Below are 15,394 nucleotides of genomic sequence, written 5' to 3'. Positions count from 1 at the left end.
TTGGCTTTCAGTACTTCCCCACAGCCATGCCACACGGAGTCTTTGTCCAGCTGGAGCTCCCGAAGAACACGGCTGGGCTTATAGGCCGCATTGATAAGTAAAGTGAGGACCTAAACTCAGTTTTGATGCAAACACAAAAGCAGCCCATTAGAACCACGGCATTCTTTTGAATTACGCTCTTTGTTATTTCCTATATGCTACGTCTGGAGGTATCAAAATATTTCAAGTTTGTATAACTAGAAAATCTTACTTTTAGTTTTCAAAGGTATGTTTGCTAAGTATAAAATTCAAAGAGGACAGTTCTTTTCTTTCAATCCTTTAATTAGTCTAGTTTCTTAGACACTTGGTCCTTTTTTTTTTCTTTCTAATGTGGAATAAGATGCTATTTAATTTTGTTCTTCCATAGCGAATATTTAAGTTTTGGACAATTTCATTTTTGTGTATTTTGGTATGATCTTATTTAAATTTCTTGTGCAAAAGGTTCATTTTTCTTGGAAATGCGGTATTATAAGTTGAACTAAATTCAGAAATTTTAAATCTTTTTTTAAAAAAAATGATGGAGGCTGAGGACTGATGAATGGCCAAGCATGTAAATCTGCTGTTACCCTTAGGGGACATTTATGTGTGTTCTTCTACATTTTTTTTCTCATTAAATGTTTTTATCCTCACAGAGAAAAAATAAAATTAAAAAAAAATTAAGAAAACCTTGTGGATTTTATGGAAAAAAAAAAAGAACCATGGCATTTTCTTTACCCCATATAATGGGAAGGCTATTTTGGAAATTCTTACTTATTAACTAAAAAATGTCAACAAAACAGTATTACCAAAAATATGACAGTTACCCATAGTTGCAAATAAAGCATAACCAACCTTTAAAATATTATGGTCAATAAAAAAGAAGTGCCATAAATTTCAATTTACTCTGTCACTTGCTTCCAAATGCTTTCCCAGCCATGCTGCACACCGAAAATCATCATCCATGTGTTTTTGACACTGTGCAGACAGTTGAACATTCTTGTAGCTAAAGGAGTCCGACTTGATGAGGCCCTGTCTTGCCACCCTGAGGGCCAAAAGGTTCTGCAAGTGTTCCCCATGGTACAGCACACTAGCTGGGAGCGTGAAAGTCCAGCAGATTCATACAGTTTTATCATGGATCTCAGTTAATATCATGCAGTCTCTAAATCGCAGATTAATCTCAAAGTTTACTCTTTTTGAGACAGGGCCTCACTTTGGAGTGCAGGCTAGCCTTGAATTCATTATGTGGGCTTAAACTCACAGTGATCCTCCTGCCTCCGCCTCCTAAGTGCTGGGATTTATGGCATGTGCTACCATCCTCACTCACAGTTCACCTTTACACAGTTCTCCTATGTATCTAACAGTGAGGTTGTGTGAAGAACTACTTACATAAATGGGACCTAGGGAGTAGGAATAACTGCCTGCCCAATGTACTCCACAGTACAGCAGGGCCCTGTAATCTGTGATTTCATACTACATTTCAGTTATGTATGGTCAAAACAGTAAATGGAAAATTCAAGAAGTAAATGACTCACAAACTTTAAATTACACACTGAGCAGAGTAGCATGATGAAATCTTGTGCCACACTGCCTCGGATGCGAATCACCCCTTTGTGCAGTGTACGGTGTATATGCTACTCCTCTGCTGGTCTACAGATGTATGGGTTATCAGATAAAATATGTAAGTATGGTAGTGCTTCTGTAAAAGGAACATTTACAGCAGCCTAATGCTGCATCAGAGACATACGATCTCATCTCAATTTGTATAAACTGCATCATCTTACATGATCACAACTGAAAGGCAAATACAAAATAAGACATTCTGAAAGACAGATTATATTTATATAACATTTATTACACTGTGTTGTTATAATTGTTGTTTTATTACTGTTGTTAATGTCTTACTGTGTCTCATTTGCAAATTAAACTTGATCACAGCTGGTATGGTTTAAGTGTCTCCCAAAAGTTCACGCATTGGAAGCTTGGTTTTAGCATGGTAGACGTCGGAGGTGATGAGATGACGAGCCTACTGGGTCATCCTGAGGTTAACTAGGGCCATATGCTTGGAAGGAATGATGGGACCCCAGTGCCTCTCTGGCACTTTGGCACTACCCACATTTTCAGACATTATTAAAGTCTTAGAATAGTGCCAGTGAGTTAGCTCAGCAGCATAAGTGCCTGACTGGCAAGCACAAGGTCCTGATCTCCAATACCAAAAACAACAATAAGGGTTGGCTAAATAGATCAGACACAGTGGCCCAGGTCCAATCCCCGGCCTGCCATGCCGGCCTGCCCCTGGGACATGCTGAATAGTGATTGAGACTGGGCGTGGTGGTGCGCCTCTGTAATCCCAGCTCTTGGGAGGCTGAACACAGGTGGATCACTAGGAGTCTGATCGACATAGTGAGACCCTGTAGACTCTGTACTAAAATACAAAAAAAAAAAAAAAAAAGGATAGTGAAAGTGAACCTTTTGCAGCTTTCAATGATAACAAACAGCCAACTGAAGCACCTGTGTTATGCATAGATTTACCACCACTGTTTTAGAACATATTCCTCAAAGATAAGGGACTACCACACATGAGAAAGGTTAGTGACCTGATGAAGTCAAAAGTTGTCACATATATGGCATGTGGCTCCCCATATGAGTAAGTCTAGGAGCCTGCTATGATCAAATTTCCAAGTTCTTCTGCTTGAGGCCAGAACCTTACCTCTCTGAGGACGAGAACACAGTTCCCAGGTCCTACACATTGAGGGAGCTCAGCAATTCTTCCTTTGTTAAGATATGGCCCTGAGAAGCAACGGTGGTTGAAATATATCTTTGGACAGCAATATTTTCCATTAATTGTAACTGAGAAATTAAGAAAAAAACAAATATCATAAACAGTTATTCTCTTCTCCATACTTAGAATGTTGGACTACTAGGGTGAAAACTTCAAGCATACATATCAAGTGAGTTTTATAAATTACTTTTTTGTAATGGCTCAGTAGAATAAGCCTGGCAAGTGCAAGGGCCTGAGTTCAATGCCCAGTTCCACAAAAAAAAAAAAAAAAAAAATTACTTTTTTGTGTGTGGAACTAGAGATTGAAACCAGAGGCTGGTGCATGCCAGGCAGTGTTCTACTACTGATCTGTACTCCCAGGCCCAGAATTACATATTTGAAGATTAACACATTATTTGAGGATGATCTTGAAATACTGTATGCCTACTTTATGCTTACCTTACCCTGGATCACAGAATTGATCACTGTGCTAAAATAAAACAAATGTCTTGAACTACATGCTAATTATTTCCTGGATTGATGTGACATTGTTTCAGAGTCGGTCTGATACTTCTATTAATAAAGTAGGGAATTCATTTCATGAACCATGATGATCTTGACAATAAAAGATTTCCAGTTCTTTGCAAAATGACTACTCAATAATCTCTTATGTATTATTTGTAGGGATTAACATGGAATGTTATTCAGAACTACAATTTATCTCCTAAAATCCACCAAACACATACATTGACCCTCCTCATTCCACCTCCACACCTTTCTTTATATATGTTGCTAGAGACTGAACCTCAGCTTTCACACTAAGTTATCCCCAGTCCTTCTTTTTATTTATTTATTTTTGAGACAAAGTCTTGTTAAATTGTCCAGTCTAGGCTCAAACTTTTACCACCCACATCCCCCACTCAGGATTAAAGCACTCATGGCCTTGGCTATTGGGAAGATTGGAAGTTTATACTGCTCTGTATTTCCTTTAATTGCCTTAAGTTAGGGCTGTCCTCAATAGGAAAGATACCTTGCCCAAAGTCCCAATTTCTGTGAGGTAAGGTGGAGCTATAGCCTACTTCTAATAACTAATACATAAGGTGTGGCAACCAGGCCTGTATTATGGACATGCTCTGTGATCGTATCAGCTCAAAGACTCCCTTGGGACTAAAAGTAACTTCTGTTCTGACTGCATTGCACTTCAGTTTTTCTCTTGGTATAGTCCAGCTTCCTTTTCCTGCATTTTTGATTCCTTCCAGAGCTGTTTCCAAAAGCACTCCCAGTGAAACTCTAGCATGCAAATATCAGAGGCTAAGACTACTTCCCAAGGAACCTGACCTATGACAAAATCTAAACCAAAATGCCAAGGATAAGATCATAGAGATCTTAATTCTATAGTTTCAGTAGGCCAGCAGTGCATCAAAAATAAGGAATTAACATAGTTCTGATCTGCTATGCAAAAACAATACAGTGAAATGGTAGATGGGTAGAAGAGACAAAAGTTTTGAACATTTGAGTTCCATTTCTCACCTGTCTCTCAAAAGTTGTACAAACTCTCTAAGTCCTAGTTTCTTTTCTAGGTATTTACTAAATACCAATGTCCAATTGTATTTAGAATGTCCAATCTGTGCTAGAACACACAAGGCCCAAGTGCTCAGCATTGTAGAGATAGCACAGGGCCAGTAGAGCTGTATGAAGACACCCTGGACAAAATCTGAACCTCCATCCTCATCTCACTTATCAGTCGTTGCCTCTGGGACAATCAAATCCAGTGTTTTATTTTTTAACTGTGAAATTTAGATATAAAGTATATAAAGTATATATATATAGAATAAGCCTGTGTCACTTAAGCACCTAGCTTAAGAGAGAGCACAAGAGCACACTCCCTGGAAAGCCTCGGGCTCCTTAGAAAAATTACTTTTAGTTTAATTTACAATGAAAACATCATCATATACATTTCTAAGTCAATTTTCCATGTTTTGTCCATGTAAGAAGCAGTATGTAATCTATATTAATGGATGTTCAATTAAAACTCCTTTGAATTTGATTGATAAGAAATACAAATTAAAGGAACATAAAGGAAAAAACACAATAAATAAATAAAGTAGGTGATGGTAACACTGATCTCTACAGCTCTTAGTACACAACAAACGATCAGTAAAGAATGGCTACAATTACAACCAGGCAGAAATGTCAGCATACAGACGATTACAAAACAAAGCACATCTTGGACTAACCCTAAGGCACACAATTAGGCAACTCTTCTCTGTATTTTATAAATCAAATGACAAGTAAAGCCCATTGTAAGAAACTAAGGCTCGTCTTTTCTGTAAGATCACAAATGTTTATACCTGAATCTGCAGAGTTCAGCTCTTGACTCTTTAGGCCCTCGTGAACAGTCCTTGAGGATGGTATTCTGGGTTAAGAAAACACAGCCAAAATAGTCAGATCACCCTTACGATCAGCACAGCATGAGGGTTAATTTCCTCCAAGTCTAAGAAGAAAGCTACTGTGGCTGGCTACAAAATCTGCAATAGAAGGTCCTTTATCACACTTCATTTTACATTTGCAATCACTTCTAAAGCTATGCACAGAGTCTTGTAGGCCAATGAATGCTCTATAGACAGAGATGTGATAGTCTATGGTTCAGATGAATTTTCTGCTCAATATGTATATAAGAAACTAGAAAATTTCTTATGGCATTCTTAATTTTTTTTCTTTTGAGAAAGGGTCTTGCTAGGTAGCCTGGGCTTGCCTCAGATTTCTGACTCTTCCACCTCAGTCTCCTGAGTGCTAGAAATACAGGCCTCCAACAATAGGCCCAGATTCTTGTGGAATTTTTAAAGTACAAATAAATTATTATTTTTTCAACAGTCATATAACAGAGACATTTCATATATATAATCTTTTACTCATTTCAAATTTGTTTTAAAATTATCTTTTAAAAGAAAATCCAAGAGACTTATTCTGCATGCAGCGATTCCTAAAAAGGGCTAACCCATTTTTAAAACTGCTCCCTGACTAAAGCTTTGGATAGGCCTCAAGAAAGTCAAAGAAAAATCCAAGGCCAGTTTTTTTGTCATCATCTCACTTCTATATTCACAATAAAACTCCGTGGTTACATCCAATAAATGTAACCATATTGAGAGATAACCTAAATTAAATGAGGTCATAACAATAGGGCCATAATTTTTAAAAAAATTTATTTATTTGTGTGTGTGTGTGGCCAGCTCAGCCCACCAGGGGGCGGGGCTGGCTGGCATGTGGTGCTGGGGGATTGAACCGCGGTCCCTGTGCTTTGCTAAGCTTGTTCTAAGTAGGTGCTTTAGACCACTGAGCCATCTCACCAGCCCCAGGGCCATAATCTGATAGGCCTGGTGGCCTTGTAAGAGGAGGGAGGATGAAAAAAAAAAAAAAAAAAAAAGAGAAGAACAAGGAGCTGGGGAGATGGCTCAGTAGAACAAGCGCTTCCTTGGCAAGCACGAGGGCCTGAGTTTAATCCCTGGTTCTGCAAGAAAAGAAAAAGAAAAAGAAAAAGAAAATGAGAGTGAGAGAGCAAGAGAGAGAGAACAGAGAAAGAAAAAAGTGGGAAAGAAAGATAGAATGTGGGAAGAGAAGAGAAAGAGGAGGTAAGGAAGGGAGGGAAATGGGGGAAAGGGAGTGGGAAGGAGAGAGGAAGAGAGAAATGAGGGAGGGAGGGACAAAAAGATACTTTAACATGTGAGGACTTAGCCAGAAGGTAGCCACAAACAAGCTAGGGCCCTCATCAGAAACCAAACCAGGACACACCTTGCTCCTGGGATTTCAAGCCCTTAGAATATGAGAAAATAAATTTCTGTGGTCTTAGCCACCCAGTCTGCAATATTTTGTTATAGCAGACTAACAGAACTTAAAACTTGGGCTGGCAAGATAGTTCAGCAGTGTAAAGCCCTGCTTTGGCAAGCTTAGGCAGGCACACAGGACCGTGACTCAATTCCCAGCACCACATGCTGTGCCAGCCCAGCCCTCAGGGTGGGCTGAGCTGCCCTCCCAAAAATAAAATAACATTTAGAATTTAAAACCTAATGTATACACACACACACACACACACACACACACACACACACACACACACACAGAAACCTTTGTATGTTTAAGACTTAAAGGGACCACCAATTAACTTCTGGTTTTTAAAAAGTGTGTGAGCATGCTACAAAATGTTTCCTAATGTACACAAAGACACTCACTTGAGTGTCTCTTCTTTTGGAGTTGTTTCTTCTACCTCAAGACAGTGTAACAAATCATCTCTTTGATTATAATTTTTATTCTTCTTTCACAAATACCAGCAAGGGTGGTCTTAATTTTTTTTCTTTTATTCATGACCTTGGGCTCTAAAAGCCAAAGAAACTCACTTTGGAAGATATTTTGAGAATGCAGTTTACCCTTTTATATAATGCCATTTTACATTATTTATTTTACTTTATTTTTATTGTCTTTTGGGAAGGGTCTCACTATGCAGCTCAGGCTGGCCTTGAGCTCACACTGTAACCCAGGTTGGTCTTGAACTCACAGTGATCCTCCTGCCTCAGCCTCTCGAATGCTGAGATTATATGCATGTGCCACCACGCCTAGTTAATAATGCCATGAAGTGAATACATTATGAGAAGTACATAAACTATCAAATTTAGATTAAAAGATAATACTTCCACAAGAAAGAATAACACAAGATATACTCTGATATACTTATGTCTTCTTCTATATAGTCTAACTTTCAGTTTCAAGGATTCAGATATCCTCTATACTACTTACTGTTTTTCTGGTTGAACCACGGCAATTTTCCTCTGTTTATGTACTGCAAAAGAAGAAAGAAATGTGGTATTCAAAAGAAAAACTGACTTCACCAAAGGTGTGAGGCAATTCAATAGGGAGGAGAAGTCTTCCATAGATCATGCTGGGAAAATTGGACATCTACGTGAAAGAAGTTACACTTTTTTTATATTGAGAATCAAACTCAGGACCTTGTACTTGCCAGGCAGGGGCTATGCCACTGAATTATATTCCTAACCTAGAAGTTACACACTTACCTTACATCACAGATAAAAATTAATTTGAAATAGATCAAAGATCCAAAGGTAAGATATAAATTTATAAAACTTACAGAACAATATAAAAGAAATATTCATGACATTAGATTGGTAAATTATTTTTAAAATGTGAAGCTAAGAGAAAAAGAAATGTTAAATTAGACTAAATCAAATTTTAAATTTGTGTATAAAATTAAATCTTATACCTAGCAGGAAGAATGAAAATGGAAGCAAATATTTTCAAGTTAACATCCAGACTATACAAAGAAGTCCTATAAGTAATTAAAAGATAAATAACCTAGTTTTAAACTGAGCAAAGACTCATGTAACTAAGCCATTTGAAGCCTGACATGAGGGTTAAAACACATGTTGGAGCCTCTTTAACAAATGGTGCCGGGGAAACTTGGTATTAAATGTTGAACTCTTATTTCTTACCCTGAAAAGAATTTACTACTGAAAAAAAGAGGTCAACTCAAGTCGATCGTGGTGGCACATGCCTTAATCCCAGCACTCAGGAGGGGCAGAGGCAAGGGCAGGAGTTCAGGGGCAGCCTGGGCTACACAATGAACTTAAGACCAGCCTGAACTACATAGCAAGACTCAGTCTCAACAGCCCCCAATCAACTCAGCATGGATCAAAGACCTAAACATAAGATCTGAAACTCTGAAACTGCTAGAAGACATAGGAAAAACACATCAAGATATAGGGATGGGCAGTTCTGCAAGAGGACTTCAAAAACTCAGGAAGTAGCAAGAACTGACAAATGGGGTTCCATCAAATTAAAACCTCCACAGTAAAGGAAATAACAAGAGTGACGAGACAGCCTACAGAATCGGAGATTATCTTTGTTAGCTACTTTCCCCGCAGATGAATAAAATGAGCTCGAAAAATTTAACACCAAAAGAAAAATAACCCGAGCAAAACTGGGCAAATAAACTGGACCCTTTCAAAAGAATACAACAGATCAATAATTATATGAAAAAGTGTCCACAACACTAACTATTAGGGAAACACAAATCATAACCACACTGAGATTCCATTTCACTTAGTCAGAATGGCAGTAACATCAAGATTAAATAAGAAGACAAACTCTAATAAATGACAGACACACAAACTCTAACAGACAAACTCTTAAACACTGTTAGTGGAAATATAGATTAGCCACTAAGAAAATCAGCACAGATGTTCCTCTAAAAATGGAACTACCACATGATATAGATATACCACTCCTTGGTATATATCTGAAGGGATTAAAGTCAGTATACTACATATATACTTGCATACCCATGTTTACTGTGATACAATTAACAGTCATGATATAGAACAGTCAATGGATGAATGGATTTAAAACTGTGGTTTATATAAACAATGGAGTATTACTCAGCCATAAAAATAAAATCATTTGTGGGAAAATGACTGAAACTGGAAATTACAAGCCAGACCTAGAACTAAGTGTTATGTGTTTTCCCTAATATATAGACTCGGGGGGGGGGGGTAATGACAAGAAAGTAGAAAGGCAGCTATTGGATAAGAGGAAAGGAGTTAGGGAGGGTGGTCAAAGAGAGGGTAATACAGGGATAGATATGATCAAAATGTTTTATGCATATATGAAAATGTATTAAAACCCAGTATCTTATAAAATTAATGTATACCAATAAAAAATTTTAAAATAAAAAATTAAAATGGCAAAGGGCTTAAGTATAGTTTTCCAGAGAAGATATGCTAATAGCCATCAAAATAGGTGAAAGATGCTCAGTGTGACTAATTACTAGGAAAAAGCAAATCAAAATTCCACGATAATATTTTATGCACATTAAGATGATTATCAAAGGCAAACAAAAATACAACGTAAGTGTTGGGGTGGTTGTGCAATTACTGGAGCCTCACACATTGCTGGTAGGGAGACAAATGATGCAGCTGCTTTCAAAAAGAGTTTGGTGGCTCCCCGATCCGTTAAATATAGAGTTACCATATGATTCAGCAATACTACTTCTCATAATATACCCAAGAGAAATGAAAATATGTCTATATAAAACCAGGTTACTAATGTTCAAAGCAGGATTATTTATTATAATAATAATGGAAACAACCTAAATGTTCATCCACCAATAATTAAACAAATGTGTCACAGTCATATGACAGAAAAGTACTGAGAGTCATTAGAGGATGGGTTGAATTATGCTAAATGAAAGAAGGCAGTCACAGACAGACATATTCTACTGCGTGATTTCATTTATATGAAGTGTCCAGCATGATCAAATCTACAGAGATAGAAAGTAGTAGTGGCTGCCTTGGAAGAAGGTGTTTCTAAAGGATGTGGGGTTTCAGAAATGAACACAGTTTTAAATTAATTGTGATAATTGTACAACTCTGTGAATACACTAAAACCACTGAATTGTGTTTTAGGAGAGGTTTATTTTTTGGTTTTGTTGCCAAGGACAAAACCCAGGGCTTTCAGATTGCTAGGCAAGTGTTCTATTACTATGCCAAATCCCCAGCCCCTGAATTGTATTTAAAAGAACAAATTTCACAGATGTTAGTTGTATCTCAATAAAACTTTTTCAAAGAGGGGAGATGGGCAGTACTTTCAAGATTAGAATACGGAATGGCTCTGGCTTTCTCTTCCTCCAGCCTCTCTCATTCTCATGTCCTCATTCCTACAGAAGCCAGCTGTCATGCTATGAGTTGCCCTATAGAGACATCCGTGTAACAGAGATCTAAGGGAAACGTCAAGCCAACAGCTAGCAAAAATCTGAAATCCTTGGTTCAATGGCCCAAGGAACTGAATTCTTGTTGCTTTGGTCTGAATGTCTATGTTCCCTATTTTATCCTGAAACCTAATCACCTATGAATTCATATTAGAAAATGGGGTCTTTGGAAGGTGATTAGATCATAGGGGCAAGATCAGAATTAGTGCCTAATTAAAAGAAGCCCTAGAAAGTTAGAACGTCTTGAAGACATAGTAAGAATGCTTCTTCTGTGAACCAAGAAACATGACGTCATAGCAGACTGAATTTTCTGACACCTTGCTCTTGGATCTCCCAGCCTCCAGTAATATATTGTTTACAAGTTACTCAGTCTATGACATTTTGTCCTAGCAATCATAATGGATTAAGATGCCTGCCAACAAGCATTTGAGTAAAGCTGAAAGTAGATTCTCCTCAAGGTGAGCCCTGAGAGGACTCTTTCCCTGGCTGACAACTTCACTGCAACCTACAAAAGACCTGGATCCAGAGGCCCCACTGGAGTTGTACCCAGAAACCCAGATACTCAGACAACAGAAGCTGTAAAAAATAAAATAAAATAAATTTTAAAAATGTTGTTGTAATATGTAATTGTCTATGCACGCAGAATATAATTCTTTTCCTGAAATGTCCAGATTCAAACTAACTGGTGGTTGCCACACAAAAGATCATTTAACAATCAGCCCTCTACACCAAAAATAGATACCTCGTGCCCGGCGAGGAGTGCTGAGAGGGTGGCCATTGGTCTCACACCAGCCCAAAGGAAATATGTCCATGGATTCCACGCTCACAATACATTCAGGTACAGGCTTCTTAGATCCTGTTTAAAAAGCAAAACAAAAAGAGGTATACTTTAAGCTCATTAAATAGCCTTCATAAAGTACAGTACAGTACTTTCTAAACAATGTTCTACTGCTGCAATAATAAAGGAACAAGTCTCTTAAAAGCATCTTTTTCATGGAAGTCATACTTTCTTATGTATGACAAACATAAAAAAGTACTATGCGTAACTTTTAAGAACCAAAATGGGTAGTCAAAATAAGGCCAAGTAAAGAACAGCAAATAAACTGGAACTACCAACGGTATTATTCAGATGGCTAACAATTATACTCAATTCCTTGAAATAACTAGAAACCAAAAGGCAAAGTGACAGTTCTATTCAAATATAATATTAGTTCTGATACTCTGACAATAAGCCAGAAGGTAGAACACTACATTCAAATCAGAAAGCAACCAGGCCAAGTTGCTCAGAAGAGGTTGCATAAAACTCTACATTTAATACTGTCCTTCACTTTTGTATTAAATGCCAATTCTAAAAAATCAGAAGCAATAGGTAGCTTCTCAGAGTATGATTACTTGACAATAGGATGAAAAAGTAATCCAGGCCACACACAGTAACTGCTGCACTAAACACTTCATTCCATAAATGTGCCCAATCACCAAATACTAGGGTGAATAAATAATTTCTATTTTATATACTTTCTAGTTCTGTAGGTTTGGGATAACCAAAACATCTCTTTACTAAGTCTACTGTTAATGTTCATGCTCATTTATTCTGGTCACATAAAAATACATTCTATGTGACTTCAAGAAAATAAAGGATTCTAACACTCTCAAGTGAAATAAAGTGGACACATGTAAATACCTAGCATTGTTTCTCTGGTGTGAGAAATCAAAAGTGTAAATAAGGACCAAAATGTACAATAGGTATTGTGAAATAGGAAGAAAATGTTCAAATAGGAGAGGAACAAGTTAGAAGGGAAGGAGAAAGGAAAGAAGGGAAAAGTTTTAAAAAATGAGAAAAGAATAGAAACAAAGGGCTGGGGAAACATTGGCAGTTTAAAGTACCTGCTTGACAAGTGCAAGGACCTGAATTCGATCCCCTGTACCGCATGTCATACTGGCCCCACAACCCTACGTGTGCCATGCCAGCCCTGAAACTGGGTGTGGTTGTGCACACCTGCAATCTCAGCACTGGGGAGGCTGAGAAAGAAGATCACTATGAGTCTGAGCTGCACCCTGTATCAATCAAAATTTTAAAAGAAGAATGAAAACAAAGCTTTTGTAAGTGAGGAGAGAAGAAAGGGTTGAAGGGAGGTTAGAGGAATGGAAAAATAATTTACCTCATGTAGAGGTACAAATTCTCTATGATAAATGTGATCATCATATATATCTAAAATGTATCAATAAAATCTGATTTTTCAAGGACCCTATCCACTTCATTCCCTAAAAATTGAAAGCCAAGGACAGAAAAATAATTTTTAGTTTAGAACCATGCATTTCAGGTTAGAATTCTCTGAAAAAGTTCATGACTTACTTGTTCATGAAGTCTAACAAGCGACATGAAAACAGTGAACAGGAAGGGAAAGGAGAACGGCCCAGCGAACTTCGGGGGCCTGCACTTACCCTCCAGCTGGAGCCACAGGTAGGAGCCTCTGACTGCAGTGATGGTGGCAATGCACACTTCTTCTCGGAAAAGAGGATTCACTGCCTCAAGCTTCATGTTCTCCTTAAATTCATGCTCAGAAACTGACTGAAAAAATGAATCAAATCAATTTACTGAACGTTTATTTCTTGATGGACTATTGTGAAAAATGAATGAGAATGGACATGAGGGAATTTTCTGGGACTAATAATAATTAATGTTCTACCACCACCCCTATATCCCCATATTGGATACTCAACTCAGGGAACCCAGGGAAAGTAGCACTAAGCTACATCCCAGTTCCTTTCTGTAATTTTAATTTATTTTGAGATAGAGTCTCAAGTTTCTAAGGTTGGCCTCAAACTTGTGATACTTCTGCATTGGCCTCCTTAGTACCTGGGACTATGGCAGGCACCACAGCACCACCATGCCCAGAATCTTCAATTGTATCCAATTGTTAAAACTCATCAAATGATATACTGAAGGATATTCATTATATATAAGCTTTTTCTTATGAAAAACATATGCACAAAATTACTGGATTAACAGTATTAATTCATGTGCTCAGCTGGATGAATCTTTCTGTAAATAGCATTCAATTCCTAAGTCCACTTTACAGCTAATTTTTATTTTGCTTTGTCTTTTAAGGAAGCAATGGGAATAACTTGGTGTTATAGGCAGTATGATCTTTAGATAAAGATATTCCTGGATACTGCTACATGGATGATGACTCTGTTCAAACTATGTAATCTCTTTTTCCCTCAGTTTCCTCATTCTCAGATGCAACTAACAAAGTATCAGTGAAATAAGGTACACAAGGCTCTGTGCCCTGAACTAAGTGGTTTGCTTCTCCTCCCTGAAAAGGCTCTACCATGAGTGAACTGCCTGGTGTATACGTCTATGTGTATTTATAACAGGAAGTCAGGATAAAAAATGCTTACAAATGGCGAAGGTCATTTAAAACATGTTTTTAGGGGCCAGGGAGATGGCTCAGTGGAATAAGCGCTTCCCTGGCAAGCGCAAGGACCTGAGTTCAATCCCCGGTTCCACCAAAAAAATAAAAAAATAAAACAAGTTTTTAAAAATTGCAGCTTCTAGGTCAAGACCGACAACTGAGTATCAGCATTCAACAGCTCCGATACTTCACTAAAAGTTTTTTGGTTTTTGTTTTTTAAAGATATAAACCTAACAGGATGGATATAACAGGAGAAGACACATTTTATAAGCCAAAATTCAGAATGTCTTTTAAATAAGTATAACAAATAAAGATGAATTTCAGCTGGAAATGAAGAAAGCTAAGATTCCAAAATGGGTACTTCGCAATGGGAGGGAGAAGAGAAAAAGTCAAAACAAAAAGAATTTGTTGGACAATTTTTTTTTGGTTATTTTGTATTTTTAGGACAGGGTCTACAAGGTCTCTCTATAGATCGGACTCGTAGTGATCCTCATGTTTACAGCCTCCCAAGTGCTGGGATTACAGGTGTGCGCCACCATGCCCAGTCTCATTTTCAGTCTCAACGTGCCCCAGGGGCAGTTCGAACTCCCGGCCCGTGTCTGCCTAAGCAGGTGGGCGCTTTAATCCGCTGAGCTATAAGGATTTAGGTCATGCCATCGGTGGCTCCCCTACTCCATCTCCAGGGCAATTGTCTCTTCCTACCCTCTGAAAGAGGTTAGATTTAGCCTATACACAGGGTAAAACACGAGATCCCTGGGCAAGAGGACACAAGGAACTGTTAACAGCATGCATGGAATGCCATGGCTTGGCCTGGCTTCATCCTATCAGGCAAGGGCTAGAAGAGACTTCTTGTGGTAATATGGCAAGCCCAGGAAGAAGCATACAAAGGTAAGATTTAAGTTTCTTCAACAAATGGTGACTGAATCCTACCCTCAAGGAAAGTTCAAGGTTGACAGGTCTCTGTCACATGCTCAGTTTCCAATCAGTTTTTCTTTAATCTCCCACTTTTATTTATTTATATATATTTTAGAGAAGGGTTTACAAGGTGTTCAGGGTTACACTACTAGATCAGACTCCTAGTGATCCGCCTGTTTACAGCCTCCCAAGAGCTGGGATTACAGGCATGCACCACCACAACCAGTCTCAATTGCCTTCTCAGCACGCCCTGAGGTCAGGGTCAGCACAGCAGGCCCCCCCCCCATCGAACCCCAGCCCCTGTGCCTTCTTGCAGCCACTTTAATCCACTGAACTATTTGGCTGGCCCTCCCACTTTTAAATATAAACATTAACGAAGAACTACTAGATATACAGATATGAAACCTACAGACTAAAACACAAAATAAGCAACTTAGTGAAGAAGTGAGTATGCAAGAAAACCTCCCAGAAGGTGGTTCATTAATATTTTCTGAGGAAAAATAACTAATGTAACCT

The 15,394-nt window shown here is 38.1% G+C and overlaps 1 protein-coding gene across 3 annotated transcripts in view; it reads right to left on the bottom strand.

Moving 5' to 3' along the window:
• The window catches only part of Sfmbt1 (Scm like with four mbt domains 1), a 157,092-nt gene that overhangs the window by 9,959 nt on the left and 131,739 nt on the right, over nt 1-15,394 (bottom strand). For all 3 annotated transcript variants that reach the window (XM_023715717.1, XM_004631688.2, XM_023715718.1), the window contains exons 11-16: nt 12,990-13,116; nt 11,290-11,403; nt 7,565-7,607; nt 5,128-5,192; nt 2,726-2,865; nt 1-110 (exon numbers count right to left, since the gene is read on the bottom strand). In XM_023715717.1, coding sequence (XP_023571485.1) covers nt 1-110; nt 2,726-2,865; nt 5,128-5,192; nt 7,565-7,607; nt 11,290-11,403; nt 12,990-13,116 — 599 coding nt within the window. The remainder of the gene's footprint in view (nt 111-2,725; nt 2,866-5,127; nt 5,193-7,564; nt 7,608-11,289; nt 11,404-12,989; nt 13,117-15,394) is intronic.

The sequence above is a fragment of the Octodon degus genome, unplaced genomic scaffold, assembly GCF_000260255.1.
Source record: "Octodon degus isolate 3935 unplaced genomic scaffold, OctDeg1.0 scaffold00043, whole genome shotgun sequence".
NCBI classification, from domain to species: domain Eukaryota; kingdom Metazoa; phylum Chordata; class Mammalia; order Rodentia; family Octodontidae; genus Octodon; species Octodon degus.
This window is presented reverse-complemented; position numbering and strand designations above follow the sequence as displayed.